General features: G+C 42.6%; 1 protein-coding gene across 1 annotated transcript in view; it reads left to right on the top strand.

The window, feature by feature from the left end:
* Positions 1 to 17,199, top strand: part of ABCD2 (ATP binding cassette subfamily D member 2) — a 42,498-nt gene extending 25,299 nt beyond the window's left edge. Inside the window, exons 7-10 of the mRNA XM_058804896.1 lie at positions 3,251 to 3,396; positions 10,433 to 10,517; positions 11,229 to 11,354; positions 12,925 to 17,199. Coding sequence (XP_058660879.1) covers positions 3,251 to 3,396; positions 10,433 to 10,517; positions 11,229 to 11,354; positions 12,925 to 13,135 — 568 coding nt within the window. The 3' untranslated portion in view covers positions 13,136 to 17,199. The remainder of the gene's footprint in view (positions 1 to 3,250; positions 3,397 to 10,432; positions 10,518 to 11,228; positions 11,355 to 12,924) is intronic.
* Positions 17,200 to 17,849: the final 650 nt, after the last annotated feature.

Raw genomic sequence — 17,849 nt, 5'->3', positions numbered from 1 at the left:
GAACTTAATTCATGTTCATCCAAGACCTTTTATTTTCTCAAATTTGTAGTGGTGGTGCCATCTTTTTTTTTCTATTTATTTTATTGATGTCATTGAGGAGTTAAGAATTCAGTTACTTTAATTAGTGGAGGCTTTTATTTCTTGTTGATCACTCTTGATCAAGATTTGCTGTTGGCAAAAACTGGAATTTTTATTAATAATCTAAACCAGGAACATTGCAATAACTGGAGTTTTGCTGAAGTGATTCCAGACAAAGTATAGCAGCTTGTAAAATTGTGATCTTAACAGGCAAGATGATAGAAAATTCAAATATGGGGGGATCCCCTAGATGTTTGAGCTTTTGGAAAGTGGTCCATAATATCTATGTAGAAGGTAAAGGGAGCCACCTAGAGTTAACCTATAGGAATCTCTATGTATAAATGTATGTCTGACCTTCTGCCACTTGCTGCAGCTTAGGTTGCAAACGGAGAGCTAAATGTTAAACCCATAAGTCTCTCCTGAGAGCACCTAAATAAGATTAGAACCTCCTTTAAATGTTTTTACAGTGCTACTGAAGGGTTAAGATTGTTACTGGATTTTATCTTAGAGAGCATTGGGGAAAAAAAAACACTGGTACTAAAGTCTCCCTCCTTCCAGTTGAGGATTCTGACTGCTATAGTATATAATTAGGCTTTTTCCAGTAACTCTCTCTCTGGACACATAATTCCTGCCTCTTAACAGTAGTTTCCTTGTAAGCTATTCTTATTTTCTGCTAGTTTGTAATTGATGGGCTGCAAGCTGGGCTTTTCTATAATTTTTACAAACTAGGTGGAGAGAGGCAGGCTTGGTAGTACTGGTGTGTTTAGCTGTGAGGCCAGAAGGAAAAGGAAGGCCAGGAAGCATTGCTGGTGACCCAGTGAACAGCATGGCACCCAGGGTCCTGGCACAGGGCATGGCACCCACTGTCCTGTCACAGTGCATGGCACCCAGGGTCCTGCTCAGGTCATGGCACCCAGGGTCCTGGCACAGTGTGTTTGAGCATCGCTTTCCCTGTTTTGCCATAGGTTAAATAAATCTCAGAGCTCCTAGTCATTACAGGATCATACTTCATAGGAATGAGGTATTAAACCCCAGGCAAATTATATGATAGGTTACTCTGTCCTCCTTGCCCTTACCTGCAGCTTCACCTAAATTACACAGCCTTACCTGCTGATTTAAACCTTTCTAAGACCAGGTGGAGTTGCTTTTCTGTCCCAGAGGTGGCAGCAGTCTGGAGCAAGTGAAGTGATTTCCACACATGCAAGAAGTCAAGCCCTTTGGGATTTTAGATGGAGAGCATTTTGGATATGTAATAGCTCATTACTTCATGAAGTTACTTAATGCTTAGAGTTGAGATTTTGCAATATCACAATTAATGTAAGTGGTTCGCTGCACTTGGTGCTGGTGTTCATGCAGCGGCCCAGAGCAGTGCTATTGCCACAACAAGCAGAGTAGAACAATGAGCAAAGAGGAGCAAGCAGTGCTTGGATTTGACTTGTGGTTCTGATTTTGCTCCATCTGGGTGCTTGCCACAACACAGAGCTGACCAAATATTTGCAGAGTTCAGATCCCCTGCCCTTCCCATCCTCACCCAGTTGGTGGTGAAAGTAGATTAACCACAGGCGGGTACAGACAGTTCACCCTGATGTTTGCAGCACTAAAACCAATGCAGCTGATGCCAGCTTGCATGTGAATTTTAGTTTATATGGCAGCTTTAGTTCTCTAATCCTTCATTTGTTGCACTGTGAGTTCTTTCACATTACTCTGTAGTGTATTTTAGAGACTCTCAGATTAACAATGGATAGATCCACCCTTCTGCAGACATCTCCAAGGGAAGGGAAGAAATCTGCTGAGGTGTTACACATCTCTGCCAGGCAAAGCCTTTGCATGACTGAGACCTTCCCACCACGTGGGGCCAGAGCTTTTTAGGGAAGAAAACTGACTGCTTTTTAACACACTGTTGGAAGCAGTTTTTGGTGGCAAGAGCAAGCTGCCTGGAAGCCTCCTCATTGCTGGCCCAGTTTTGACTGCTCCTCTTTATCAACATCCCCTGGCACTACAGCTTTAATAAGACTAGTATTGTTTTAGCAGATGAACCCAGAGGGAGTTGTGGAACACTTGGCACAGAAAGCAGGACAGAGTCTGGAGCCTGACTGTTCTTTGGCTCTGACTTACCCTTTCAAACTCAAAATCCCACAGACTGTTCCTCTGGTGTTTCCAGTTTCCAAGAGCTATCAGCAGTGTCTGTGAGACAGGATGAATATTTGTCCTTCACAAGAAATCCTTAGACCAGCAAAGGAAATGGTCAAGTAGATGTGTCTTAGGTTGCCTTTGCTGTCTTAACCTGAATGGTCTGCTGTCTTTTAGAAAGCTGTGAAACTATTCTTTCAGTTTTCTTGTTTTGAGACTAGGAGGATTTTTGGGTCCTGGGCTGTACCAGAGGCTGGCGCAGCTCATGACCTTGTGGCAATTTGCCATAGCCATTCCCCAGCCATGGCTGGGAACTCTGGCTTCAAATTGGAGGCAGCTTGTTTGACTAAGACAGATGGTATTACCTGGTCTGGAAATATGGTGATTAAGAAGCTGCTTCACATACAGCACAGCCTTGTACTTGGTGAAGGGAGGCTGGTGCTGGGAGGTTTAAGGTGACCGGCCCCTTCAATGTGTGCTACTTTGCAAGTCAGAGGTGGTACAGTGGCTTCTAGAGCCAGCTAAGTTATGCCCAGTTCAATTTCTGCACTCCAGAATAGTAGAGAAAGAAGGGTTTCAGTGCAGACAATGTTTTCAGTGCTTTCTTGTCTGACTTGTGTGTCTCCTGCTGCAACATGGAAATCTTTACCAGTTTGAGCTACTATGTTTTTGTTACAATTTGATTTTAACATGCGTGTTTAAATCAATTTCTAAATCTCTTAAGTGTGCCAAACTTTGAATACAGGATAGTTCTGCTGATTCCAAGTGAAAGCATTCAAAATGGGTTATGAAGTGGATATTTATTCTGCCTAATCTGTCATTGTTTCCATGCTAACACTACCCTTGTTGTTACCATGAAATCAACTGTTATGGAAACAATGCATTGTCCCTAAGGTAAGTTTAAAAAAATGTTCACCCACTGGATAAATCCAGTTTCAGCAACATAGTGTTTAAAGCCTCATACCCTGTTCATAGAAAATCAGCAAGATGTGCTCACCTGAAGCCACCCTCAGATTAGCAGTTTCCCTGTGTTGTTCCTCAGGCCCTACATGTCCATTGGAACACTACGGGATCAAGTCATCTATCCAGACTCGGTGGAAGACATGCATGAGAAAGGCTACCAAGATCAAGATCTGGAGTCTATTCTGCATATGGTTCATCTGTACCACATAGTTCAAAGAGAAGGAGGTAAATGCATATTTTTGTTAAGAACTTGACAAAATCCATTCCTTGCATGTGTGTCTTAGTGTGACTGACCTTTACTAACTGAACTGGCTAAACGGGATTCAGACCTTTGTGGTTGTGGGAACTACACAGACACAGGGTTGTTGTTCCTGGTGCTAACAGAGGGAGAAGAGCTGAGTGCTCCTCCCCTCCCCAGTAAATCCATGCCCAAGCTGAAGATCCTCACTGTCTTGTGATGGCCAGTCTTTTCCTGATATTGTGGGGTCACTTACCTTCCTTGATTTTCATAAAAACTGCCTTAAAACATTGTAATGTCACTGACTACATCAACTTGAAAGCATGTGAATGAGAGAGTCAGGTCTGCTTTCACCTCCCTAGTTTGTGGGGTCAGCAGAACTATGTGCCTTGAAAAGGGGTGTCTGAGACCACCCCACCAGAGTGAGCAAGTTAAAAATAACCAAGCAACCCTGGCTGGCAGTAGAATGTTGCCATCTACTGCTGGCTGTTTGAGTTGCCATGTGTTCTCAGTGTTGTTTATTCTCAGAGTTGGGGACAGTGTGTATAGATATACTGCCGCTATAAATGTCAAGATGCTAAAGGCTTCTTTTGTGTCAAGGAACTGGAGCAATTCATGGCTTTTTTTCCCCAAGCACAGTAATAATTTCTATCCTTTTGTTTTTATCAGATACTAATCTTTAATTTCAATTTCCTCCCCATCATTATGCTTTTAAAGCAGACATAGGACAAAGTTGGTAACATTTAGAGAGAAGAAAAAGGATCTTCAGACCCTTTTAAGGGGGTATGCTGAATGTACCCTTCCTTTCTCTGCCAGCTGTCAGTGCTGGTTTTGATCAGGTCCTTTGCCTTGTGTGTTCTTGGTGAGTCTCGGGATCATTCTGACAACACGGAGTAGTGCTTAAGCCACTGGGAATCCCAAGACAATGTCTAAATTCCCATTCCTGGATGGCAGCCTGTTCTGTTAAGAGGCAGAAGCTGTCTTTTTTTTCTAAAGTATGTGTAGATACTTCAGAGTCTTTTCTGCACATTTTAGAGTGGGAAGCAGTAATCATTTACAACAGCAATTGTATAACTAAAGATACTTCTCCATCATGGGTTAGTGCTTCTTTGTTAAGAATGTAATAATGACTGTTACAACAGAAAATAAGAATCTGACATTATTCTGATTCATGTTATTATTCAAATCTGATCCTCTAACACAAGAAAAAGTAGGCAGAGCTAAGCTCAGTGACCAGAACAATTGCAGAGAAGGCCTCTTCTTCCTACACTGACGCTATAACTATTCCTGTTAGTATACCTGAGTCACTTACTTCAATAAGTGAGGTGCACAGATTGCAGAAGAACAAGGAGGAATGTTGGAATGGGCAGCTGGAAAAGGAGGAGCAGTTAAATTGTCGGTGGTAAGAAGTCGCTGTGGAGTGTGTGCATTCACTGTGTGCTGGTACTTGTGGTTGGACTGCACAACACGTGACCCTTGGCAGCCAAAGCCACCCCCCAGCAGTCTGTGAGTGAACATGGCTGTGTTTTCTGACCCTGCAGCTGGAGTGTGTACCTGCTGATGGGGCAGTCACTGTGCCCCATGTCCAAGATGGCTACAGTCACCGAAAGCCCAGGTTTGGATCAGCCTCATGCTGCTTTCCGTGCCAGTGAAAGTATTTATTGCTGACCCTGTTCTTGCTCTTCTGCCCATCTGACTGCACATGCACAACACACACAATCTATTAACAAGGGCTAGAGGACACTGTTAATGTTCACTGGTGCTGTACTAAAGCTCAGGATAAGGGCACACTGTGCAGAAGTTTGCACAAACAAATGATGGGGAAAAATGTGTCTTAGGTGCTTTGTGATCTAAAGTGACAGAAGTGGGTAAAGCTGGGAAACAGGGAGAGAGATTAGCACATACCAGGAAGTTTTTAGGACCATAATATACTTACTTGTTCCCTTTTCTTCTTGGGCATTTACAGGAGACAAGTGCCAAGGTAGGAGCAGAGAGGAAATCTGTGACATGATTTGACACGTTACATGGATTTCATATGCTTAGTTATTTTTCAAAGCTGCCCTGGTCTGGGATAAAGACTTGTGTTCTGGGGTTTCTTGAACCAGCAAGACAGAAATACTCACTGAAAGTGAGCAGTCAAAAGTTTTTGTTTATACGTAGACTAACATTTTTAAACTCCAATTTTTATTTTATTCTTTTGCTTAAAATCATATTTTTAAACTAAAAATATTTTTCTTAAAAATGGAACATTTTTCTTTCTGAAATAATGAAAAATCTCATATAAACCTCTGGTGCTTTCACTGATCACAAATGTTGTGTGTGTGTATAATCTGACACTTTTCAGTTTTTTGTTCTGCTCCCCATGGGCAGTTACGAAAATTCTCTTTTTCTAGCATTAAGGTTTGATCCAGTGTCTTGGTTTCAAAAGACAGGTGTCTGCTAAGGAAGACAGGAGCCTCCCCTGAAATGGAAACTGTAAACCCCCTCCCTCCAAATTGCTATAAATTTTAAATTAAGGAGCTCTCAGGCAAAAAAATACGAGAGCAGGAATAACAGTTCTTTATTAGGGAAGAAAATAAAAACATAAAATAATCCATGCAGCAAACCAAAACAACACTGACAGAGTCAGAATAAAACCTGACACCCTGTTGGTCAGGTTGTTGGTAGCAGTCCAATTGGAAATGTAGCTGCAGTCCTCCTGGAGTGTCAGGTGTGGTTCTGTTGGAGCAGGGATCCTGTAGAAAGGGTGGAGTCTTCCTCTGAAGATCCAGTTGAAGAGGCAGCTGCTGTTCCTCTGGGAAATCCAGTGGAGAAGCTGTGCTGGCTTTCCAGAACCTCAAGATTATATCCAGGTAGGAATGCTTGGCTCCTCCCTCTGGGTGGAGCCTCTCACAATGGGATGCTATAGTTCTTATCAGTCATGCAGTGACATTGAATAGCCTGTTATCAGCAGATGTCTCCCTGGAGGGAGGATTGGTTGTGACAGAGATAAGGAAAACTGCCATACAAATAGAATACATCTTGCCTTGCAATCTGGGACACCCAGTTAGAAGGAAGTAAAATAAATAGCCCAATTTGGCATTTAGCTTCTGTCTTACCCTCATGAAACATTTTTCAGTTGGCATCAACAGAATACATCAAATCCACCAGAACAACAATCCCCCTCCCCAACACCGCTGTTCTGGATGCTCCTGAGCCCTAGCCCTCGATGAACCCAGTGTAGTGGCTGTTGGCAGTAGCCCCCTTGCTGCTGGAGGCAGAGCTTCCTTTCCACACTAATGTTTTTCTCACCACCTGGACATTAGACAAATGCTGTTTTATTACGTAGCTTTTTATTATCTGTAAGGTGCCCCCATCAACACCTGTAAAGTTGTTAGCTCTACCAGAGCCATAATTTCATACAAATGGAAGTTGTATTCAGTGTGTGTGGTGAAAAAGCATGTCCAGAAATAGGGGCTAAAAGCATGCAGATATGCAGTACATACACATAAAGTAGTTCCTTGTGGCCTGCTTTGAAAATCTGTGAATATTTACCAAGTGTCAGTGGAGAGGCAGCCCTGGGCTGCTGACAGCCTGTCACACAGAGGAGCCGTGAGGCCGTGAGCTGCGCCGTGCACGCGTGACTGGGCCTGTCCGGCTGGGGCTGATGACATTACTGAGCAAGTTCAACCTGTTTATGGTTTCTCAGCACCCCAGATTATAACTATTCCTCATTATTTTGCACATTTGTCATATCTTTGGGTGTTGTCCAGGGACCTTTTGTGCTAGGCCGTGTATAAACAGACAGACAAGCCCGTTTCCTCTCTCTGAGATTATTTCACCTGATCTCTTTAGCCCTGGATTTGCTTTTGTTACTGGTACCAGCAGGAACTCTGGAGAGCTCTGCCAGCTTTTCCAGTGGCTCTGGAAATCCAGAGACACAAATCCCTGCAGTGTCCTACTGAGCTGGGGCTCATGGAATCCATGGTCTCTTTTTTCCTTGCTCAGCTATGGGTTGTCCTTGCATATTCATCCTGCACAGCACTGGACTCTCTTTACAAACACAGTGAAAAAGGCTTCCAGCCCAAAAGCTCAGCAGGGGTGGACTCTCTGGCTGTGATCTGCTGTGTTAGCCTTTCTTCTGTCCTTCAGTCCATGTCTGATAAGGTGCTTTGGAATGTAGATCTGAAAAAGGAACTTTTAAGCTTATCTTTTCATGGCAGCTGAATGCTCATTCTTGCATGAAAATGCAAGGATTCACAAGGATGAAGGATGCAGAGAACTGTGGATCCCAGAAGTAACCTGTTTGGTTTTGCCAAATACAGCTTGCATTTTCCTTCAGAAAATTGAGATAAAGGAATTATAAAAGAAGCCATGCCAGAAAATGAAATGCTGCTATCCTAAGGCTATCACTAGTTTTTGCAGGCAGCTGTATGTATTTCTGCTGCTGTTACTGTGCCCCAGCACATTAAACGTGCTCTTTGTCTTACTGGCTGCAAAAGCCATAACCAGAAGGTGGGCTAGGAATTTGGACTCTGAAAGCCAGGATTGTGCTTGCACTTACTGAGAGGTTTGTGCTGCATTCATGTGCGAGCCATTTCATTTCTTCATTTCTGAAGTGGATGTAGTTATGGGTGACCTAAGCCACTGACTTGGCTGTTATTTCCAGAATACTTAAGTACCTTCACTGACCTGTGCCATGTCAGCAGGAAGAAACAGGAGACAAGTAGGTGCACTATTGTTCACAGACAGGGGGGAGTCAGTTTAGCGTGAGTTACAATGCCTAAGTGTTCAGATGAAATTATTTAGACATTAGAAAAGAGTTTTTTAAAGGGATAATATAAAATTCCACACTTCCTTATCTGTTGTTTGAGGCATTCCATGTGGAAAATAGGAGAGTTCAGGGAGGGTGCCAGGCAGGAAGAGACAAGATGCACATGTCGTACTCAGTTAGCATGTAAGTTGAAGTAACCACAGAGATGATCGTTGTATCCTGGTAAATTAAAAGGTTAAATCTTACACCTTTAGAGTAAATAATAGAATTCTTTTGCTGACAAGAGGATGGTTCTTTCTGAACTTCATTCCCTTTTTTGTCTTTTAATAAGCCTTTATAAACCAGCTGATCAGGAAGAAACTGTATGAACACAGGCACTGCTTCCCCAGGCACATGTGCACCCCCACCCACACCCCAGCTCAGATCCAGGTCCTGAAGCTCATCTGTATTCTCAGCTTTAAAATAACAGAACATAAGCAGCACCTTGAGTGTTGTCTTTAGAAGCATAGTTGTTTCTATGGCTTTTGTGAAGAACCGTTCCCATGCCTTGCCAGAACCCCTTGCCAAAAGGGAGTGCTCCAGGTGTTTTACAGTGCTTTTTGGAGGCTCAGGTGTTGGTGGAAGAGCACTCCAGCTCTCTGTGAGGTCCCAGCACTGGGACTGCTCAGCAATAGCAGCCTGTGTGTATCTGTTCCCTTTACCAGAGTAAATCCAAATGGTGATTCAGTTAATCACAACACAGCTCCATCTTTATTGGAGCCAGCTGATAGAAAGCACTTTATGTGCTCCTGGGAGGCTACCACTGGCATCCTTTAACAAGAATGGAAGGAAAACAGGGAAAACCTATAGGATCACTAAAGGTGATGTCTTTCTTACATATGCCTGTTTTTTTAATCTAACTTTATGAATATTTCTTTAAAAATCATTACTTTACATTTTCTAATTTTATGTAGAGCAATGAAATTTAGTCTCTGTCATTATCAATTACTGGTTTTGATCACACAGCTCCCCATCAGATATTTCACTGATGTTTTGTTCAGTCCTGCCAAGCCCTGGTATAGCACCAAGCACAGGCAGAGCAGTGCTCCAAGCCTCCTGCACCTTCACAAGCCCCATTGTCTCATAATTGTTCAGGTATCAGAAATAACACAGCCCACCCTCCTTGCTTTATCCTATTTATAGTCTTTTCTGGCAAATATTTTTTTTTTAAGTTTGGCAGTGGCAGAAAAGGGATTTTGACTGTGTTATTAACTTTTTAGTTACAGTATTTCTGGGGCTGATCTGAGAAAATGTTCTCTTCCTCTCAGCCCTACTTCAGCTGCTTGCCTCATGAATAGATGATCTGTTGAGAAAAATGTCTTACCAGATTTTTTTTGCTACATCTACACTGTTCTTTTTGAAAACTTATCTATTTTGCTACTCTATCCATCTGGATTGTTTGACTGAAAACTTATTTTCAGTAAGGCAATTTGTTACTTTATTTTTTTCTATAGGAGGAATTAATCATGCCCAAGTACTCACAGAACACTGGTCTGCTGTAAGATTACAGATAAAATACTTCATGCTTGTTGCATGTACCTGAAAGTGATAAAGAAATAAATAATTTAGAGATCATGCAGAATATTAAATAAGGATACCTCATGTTATAGCAGTTGTGGGTTATTTTTAAATACAAGGTACTAGAAAATTTTTGTAGAAGATTCTCCTGCCTGATTGCAGTTTTGCTGCCTGTCTGTGCTCATGGATACATCCCTTTGTCTGCAGTTGTGTTTCTGACAGTTTTCTTTGGCTACAGTAGTGAGTGCAGTCTGACATTGCTCTTTATTTTTTACATTCTATTTCTTTTACTTTGCTTTTAAATTTCCACTCATACCTTTCAAGAAAAAACAGAGAACTGTTCCATGAAACAAGTATGAATTGTTCCATGAAACAAGTATGACAGAATAAAATTACTAGTTATATACAAGTCAAAGAGTTTTTTTCAAAGAGGTGGTAAATAAAGTTTTTTGAAAATATCTATATGACCAAAAAGTCTAAATTTCACTTTCAAATTTGTCATGATATAAGGGACATTTTTCCAGTTGATTGCCAGTGGATAGGCATTGAGGTATTTCAGAAGATGTGATTCAGTGGCCTGAGCTGTCTCTTCTGCAGTTGAAATGCTCTTTTTGATTCAGGTTAGAGATTGCAGAAGTCCTGCAAGTGAAGCTGCATTTCTTACATTAACTTATATTGTCCTGACTCATTTTTGTTTGCATTTTTTTAAAAAGGCTGGGATGCTATCATGGATTGGAAAGATGTCTTATCAGGAGGAGAAAAACAAAGGATGGGCATGGCCCGGATGTTTTACCACAAGTAAGTGTTATGGTTCATTCCTTAAGAAGCATTTGAAAATGAGAAGGAGCTTTGCAGATCCTTTTACAGTTTGAGCAGTGGTAGACTATAATCTGCATGCAATATGCAGCACTGTCTAGCATAGAACCTGCATAAATCTTGTTGTTTATTCATTCAAGCTCTGTCTTTGATTTTGGTCTTCTTAAGCTTTGCTTTTGGCAACATAGCATTACCTTTTTCAGATATTTCATTCTGTAACATCTCAGGTACAAGCATTTTCCCTTCTACAAATGTTCTCAAAGTGTGATGGACTGTTGCAAGAAGCTCTTGGAGTTTGAAAGCCAAGCTCCTTAACCATTTTTGATTTTGGAGACTGCAAGCACATAAAGCCAGTCCTTACATAGCAGTGGATAGGAAGCTTCAAGCTGGCTTTAGCAACTGCATGACTTGATGAGTACAAAATAATGCTAGGTCAGACTAGGACATAGCAGTTAGATCACTGTGTACTCAAATGGGACAGGAAATAAACCCCATTTTTCCTGGAAGTTTTCTTTTCACCTGAATAATGCATGGAAACTTCATGTTGTTTCTAGCCAGCTTCCAGCTGTAAATAAGGGACAGCTGTCTGGCAAAAATAGCTCACTACTTCCTGTTGTTCTTTCAATTAAACCTTGTACATGGGAGTACTGTCCAAAACCTAGAAGAATAATGTTCTTTATCTACTTTTAAAAGGCCAAAATATGCATTGCTGGATGAATGTACGAGTGCTGTGAGCATTGATGTCGAAGGAAAGATATTCCAAGCTGCAAAAGCTGCTGGGATATCCCTGCTTTCCATAACACACAGACCTTCTCTTTGGTAAGTATATGCAGGGCTGTATCATGCTCCTTGCTTTTAGCTCTCTGACAAGCAGTGGATTGGTCTTTATTCTTTTTACTGGGGCAGTTGTTTAGTCAATATCTACTGCAGTTTCTAAGATAAGTTGTCTACAACAGTAGTGATGTAAATTAATTTAAAATGGATTTTTTTCATTCTTTGAAAGGTATTTTTTCATGCCTCCTCTTTTTCTAATGTGTATCAGTAATTAATATGCAAATGTCTAAGAGGTAATTAATTAGGCTATGCCACAGCCACAACAGGTATCACCAGATTATTCTGTAAAGGTGACTAGATACATGAGGTGTCCTGGGGGAGTTTACCAGTACAGGGAGAAGATGGGAAACATTGCAGGTGGTTAAACTTCTACATTCTTCCACAGGAATACTATGTTTGTATATAACAATTGTGTCCTCTATCTGCAGCATTTGGCTTCTTGATTTTTTGGGAGTTTGGTGGTGGAAAAATAGAAGGATGGGTTAAAAAGGACAGTAAGCAAAAAGTGGTGGATATTAGTCTGGAGATGAGTCTCTTTTCAGTCCCTTGTCATAAGCCATTGGGTTTACTAAAGTTCTGACATTCCCTGGATGAGATTTACAGTCAGTGTTTTATGATGCATTTTACCTCCTATAATTTATAGTTATAAATTACACAGTCATACCAGCAGCTCTGAGAGAACTCTTTGCCCTTCCTCTGGCACCTCCTGAAAAATGTTTTGTCAGGTCCTGACAAACTCCACATGTACACCTTTGAATATTTTCAATGCACACACCCTGATACTCCCTGAAAGATCAGTTACTCCTATACAGACTTTTTTATTTTGGCCCCTTGCAAATTGAACCATGTTTTAGGAATAAAGTTACCTTTAGCCAACCTTATAAGACACAGGGGAACAAACTGAGGTGTAATTTAAACAAACTTGAGTTTTATCAGTAGGATCAGGTGCATCATGCCTGCTTCACTGTATTTGCTGCTAAGGAGGTAAGATATCTATCAGAAAGGGAGGTAAATAAAAAAACTGGGACTAGAATTCCTGAGGGAGAAATGAACCTTGTCTGATGCTGCTGTTCTAGCTCCTGGGGAAAAAGGCATCTGATAAAGTTGTAGTGAAGGCAGCTGTAGCTGCCAACAATGCTTCTGAGAAAGAGGCAGTAAGAGGGACAGCAGGTGATGAGTGGACCTTCCATGGCCCTGCTGCCCACTCCTGCCAGCATCCCGGCAGGAAAGGGGCTCAGAGCCTGGGCTGCAGAGGCAATGATTGCCCCTGCTGGGAGCTCACACCAGTGTTGTTGCTTCCAGCTGGCACCTGCTGAATTTCACTATTGGCCTGGGGCAGTCCTGGTGACAGGCTTTGAAATACCCAAATCCCTTATGAAAGAGTGTCCTGGGATCACGAGTCTTTGAATAAAAAAGTCTTACCCAGTGATCCAGAGCTGGGCAGCTCAAATTCCTTGGAGACACCTTTGAAAAGAGACACATACATCCAAATTTGCATGCAAGAAGGAAGCATCTTTTCCCTGAGCCATTGCTAATGTTTCAATTTCTGCTGCAGGAAGTACCACACTCACTTGCTGCAGTTTGATGGACAAGGGGGATGGCGTTTCGAGCAGCTGGACACCGCTATCCGTTTGTCACTGAGTGAGGAAAAACAGAGACTGGAATCCCAGCTTGCAGGCATTCCTAAAATGCAGCAGAGACTCAATGAACTGTGTAAAATCCTGGGAGAAGATTCAGTGCTTAAAACAATGGACAAAGAAGAATAAATAATTTATGGTTTATGTTTTTAAAAATATTTTTTTAGTTAAAAGCATTACAAATTCAGCCATTATCCTTTGCATGCATTGTGACAGAGGCTTAGAGCATAGCAAAACACAGCCAGCAGAAAATAATGCTCTGAATGCTATGTAAGACTTCCGTGTTTTAGTATTAGGGAGGAAAGTGGTTGAACTGTGAAAAGAAAGTAAGCAAGTGCACAGAGTATAAGATTAGTCATTAAAGCTTATGTTAATTCCTAGTGAAAGCCCAATTCACTGCAAGAAACGACCAACACTCTTAGGGTTTATAGGTGAATTTTTGCCTGGAACTTGGCCTGCAGAATGTGCTCTTGTACCGGTCACTGTGTGCGAATGACGTGCCTGCTACGCAGAGCAGCCGGGCATGACACTCAGGCATGGAGCACAGCAGGGGCACTCTCTGGGTGAGTATGCAGATGCATGCAAAAATCTCATTTGGGTACAAGGAACATTCTCTCAGCCCGTGTAAAACAAGATTTCTGTTCTACTACTGAATAGTATACATGCCTTTACCTGCATTTCCATAGGAAATAATGTAATAGGCTGACCAGAAGACAACTGTCTGAGCAAGCCACTGCCCTCATGACAGAGAAGCAGGGACAGGGCTGAACATGTAATATACTTGTGCTTTATGCCATTACACATAGCTTCAGAGGCTCTTTGCCCTTCATGATACATCAATTCCTTCAGGGGATTATTTATGTCCCTCACTTGGTAACCTCTGGTGGTGTGGATGGAGCACTGGGCCTGGCATCAAGTGACTTCGTTTTGGCTTGACTAAATCATTCATCTTCTCTATGGGTCCAATCCAGCTGGCACCCATGTCTGACCCAGTTCCTCCTTTGGCATAATCACAGTATAGACACTTGTTTGTTCCATGAGACACTTTGTGGTGGGAAGGACTGTAGGAGAAGCAAATGGCAGTTTCTAACAATATGCTGAATTCTCAGGCATGGCTATCCTGCCAAATGAAATGCACTTACAAAGGTCTGTGAAAAGTTAGAGCATTTGGTAACCACTAATGAATATACCTGCCATATTTTGGTGGAGTGACTGAACATTGCCCTCCCTGTGAGCAAATGGACTGGGTAACAGCCTTGCTTTCAGATGCACTCACTGCTTGTCCCATCAGCTTTTCAGCTCAGGTCCCCAGTCAGTCAGAATGTGCTTTAACAGAACTGCCTGAGACCCTGAGACAGTGCTGGCCCGAGTGCCTTGCTGAATGCAAAAGCTGGAGAATTAGAAATGAAGATGTGAATGTATTTAGGAGGTCCTGTTCTCTCTGAGTGCAAGTGCACAGCAAAGGGGCAGGGCAGCTCAGGAGTGAAGATCAGGAGGGGAAAGAACCTTTGCAGATGGGCAAATGAGCCTTAGCCAAGATGTAGCAATCCTGAAGTTTGTTGTTTTTTTTTTTTCCCTAGAAATGTGTGATTCCTTAGAAGATTTCTATCTGTTGTTCTTAGTCTGAGAGGCAGTGCATAAACTGCTAAGAGCTGTTTGGAGAGGATAAATATTTTAGGGGCATTTGTTGAGCTGGTAATGTTTGAGCACCCTAATGTTAATATAACCTGCTTCTTTTTTTCTGATTGCATCAGGAAAAAGAGGAAGATGAATTACCTCCATCTGCCAAATCCCATTCCAGTGCACTAACCATTAGCCCATATTCCTTCTCAGTGTGCTCAGCTCACTGCTTGGTATGGCATTTGCACCAGAAAATGGAGCAAGTCTGCTCCCTCCAGTGTCTGTAGCTTGAATGTAACCCTGTAATTTACCCTGGTGACAACAGTTGGTTCCTTTCATTAGTTTTTTCCTGTAGAGCCCCCTGAGACGTCTCACTGATATAGAAAGGAATGCTCCTAGGAACCTTTGAAAAGGCTGAAAAATGAAGGTTCAAGATAATAAGATGTTGTGTCGTAAGGCACAGATGGAGGTCACTGCTGGGGTGCCTGACAAGTGTGTGCATTTTAATTTGCAAATGTCTGTGCTTGTCCCTCTCCCTCGAGGTGAGCTTTCCCCTTTCTCATCATCAAAGCAAAATTCATAACTGCTAAGGAAAAAAAGAAGTCAGCCAAGAATCTGTTCTCAGTGAGCATAACTGAGATGACTGATGAGTGTAAAAGCTTGCAGGTTTCTGATTGATGTTTCTCTAAGATGAGATGAATCAGGGCACACCATGCACATCCCCCTGTCCCAGCTGCAGAGCATCCTGCTAGCACAAGGCAGCCCCAAAGCCACTTTCCCACAAGCCTTTCCCAAGCCAGGACCTGAGGTGGAGCAAGGGGCATTGCTGTTCCCCACCTCTCCATTAAGCACTTTAACCTGTGGCTGGGAACTAAACCAGGGTTATCCACTCCCTGAATGTGTGGGATACTGAAAGGTGCTGAAGAATTGGCCCAGTTTGGCACAGCTCCAGATATCCCACCAAAGCCCTGCCCGTGTTTGACTTGCTGGGAGCCATTAAAGGCAGCACCTGAAATCTGCTGTATGCCTTACAAAGATCAAAGTTGGATATCCCTCATGGCACAAAACAAATCTCTTCTGAGGAAAACATGCTTAGTAAAAGAAAGTCTGTTTGCTGTTTTTTTTTTTAATGAGATTATACATAAAACATATGAAATTTATATATGTTACTGAAATTTTGATGTTATGAATTTTAATGTTATGAAATTTTGATGAAAACTAAAATCAGACCTGGATCAATCTCATAGTATTTTCTTTGAAGTTCAGCATTTATTTCTTGGATCCAGTAATAGACAACCATTCCCATTCAGCTGTATGGTGTAAAATACTCCAGCAACTCACTCAGCTGTTTGTGTTCCTGTAGGCATGGCAAGAACATTAGAGGCCACTCTGAGAAAAAACACTTCTCTAAACAGGAACTTCCTGAGTGATACCTGGCTGGTTTTAGAAGGAATTTCTCGTTATATTTCAGGTTAGTTTTGTGGCAGGAAGAGGAGCTGCCCTGGAGGTATTTTCTGCAAACTTTCTGTGCTGTTCCAAGGGCCAGTTGAGACTGGAGTCTCCGTTTCTGTTTCTGGAGAGTTTTACAGGGCATAGTCCAGCTCATTTTGTGCTGCTTTGGGCCCAGCCTAGCAGAGGTGCATGCTCCCTGCTCAGGAATGGCTCGGGAGAACTGTTCTGCAGCCAGGGCATGGGCAGCACATGGCCCTGGCCATGCAAGAGGGTCAGAGTGGGACAGGATACCTTGGTGGAAGCTTTCTTGTGGTGCAATGAGAGCTGCTTATGAATGTCCATTCCCTTTTTGGTGTTGAGGAGCTGTGGCTCCCCAGGAGGCCGAGGAAGTGAGTTTTGGCCTCCTTTCTGCCTGTCATACCTGTCTGGAGCTGGCCAGACCCTGTCATGGTGTCTGTGCATTCAGGGCTGGGTTCTGCCCAGTGCTGAGCACACCCTCTCACTCCCCTGGGCTCAGGGCACACTGGATTGCCTGGGGCTGTTGCACCTACAAGTCTGTTTGCACAGGTGATGGGCAGCATTCATACCTGCTTCAGGCAGGTGGGATCTGTACAACAAAAATACGAGTTCTTCACTTCAGTGTGTAAAGGACACAATTTTTGTGCGAGGGATTTCACTATTTTAACCTGGGAGTACTTTGTTTTTTACTTAGTTTTGGGGTCAGACTCATTCTTGGTTTGGACTTGGAAGTCCTCCTTCTGCAGGGACAGAAAACCTCACATATGTTTAAAGGAATTTTTCAAAAGCAGTGGCATTTGTATTTGAGTAGGGAATGAAGGACTGGGTACTGAATGGGATATTTTAGAGAAAGTTATATCTTAAAGCAAATGAACACATCTACAGTCCACTCAAACTTATGAATGGTGATAATGCATGTCAAAGTCAAATTTCTGAGCCAATCATATAAAGAAATCCCCCTACTGAGCTGTTCTTGAAGCTTAGGAGAACTGAACTGTTAATCAAATGTGTCTTTGTTTTGTTTATGTTTGATATTAATGCCTTTTAAGAGCAGACAATTTATAAAGCAATAAAATATGCTTTACAGTTGTAATTTATTCCAATCTGAAATAAAACATGTTGCATTTACTTTCAGTTTACAGTGTTCCTTATGAGTCATTCACAAAGCAGTCAGGACCTGCCTGCGTGTGCTCTGGGAGTCCTTTCCCAACCCTTGTTTCTGTGACGGAGCAGGAAAGCTGGGGTGGATGCTGTGCATTTTCAAGTTAAAACAAGTATTTCATTCCTAGGTCAGGCTGGCATCGAAGGCTGCTGTGAGGTATCTCATTTTTCATGCCATCCACTTTGGTGTGTACCTGATGGATGACAGGAAGGGGACAAGAGCTGCCACCCCTTGCTGTGGCTTTTACACCAAGCAGTGAGCCAGAGGACCCTGTCAGCAGCGCAGCAGCAGCAGCATCACTCCCAAAGGTTGTTGTTCGGGTTTTTGTAAGACACAGTTATGCACAGAGCATCAGTGCCATCAACAAGCAAGAGCTCACACGGGCCTAGCAGAGGAGTGAGTTTTTCCTTAGGGGGTGTGAGGGCAGTGGTTGGCTCCTTAGCAGCCTTGACCCAGAGCTGGCTTGTGTCCAGCCCCTTTCCAGCTGTGAGGTACTGTGTGGTACAGGACCTGGATTGTGCAGTGGGAGTGCCAGTGGAGGTGGTGGTCACTTGAGAATTAGATTCTTAAGGATGACTGGAGTCCAGTCCC

Source organism: Ammospiza caudacuta, chromosome 5 (genome assembly GCF_027887145.1).
Source record: "Ammospiza caudacuta isolate bAmmCau1 chromosome 5, bAmmCau1.pri, whole genome shotgun sequence".
Classification (NCBI taxonomy): domain Eukaryota; kingdom Metazoa; phylum Chordata; class Aves; order Passeriformes; family Passerellidae; genus Ammospiza; species Ammospiza caudacuta.
Note: the sequence above shows the minus strand (reverse complement) of the source record. Positions and strands in the feature narration are given on the sequence as shown.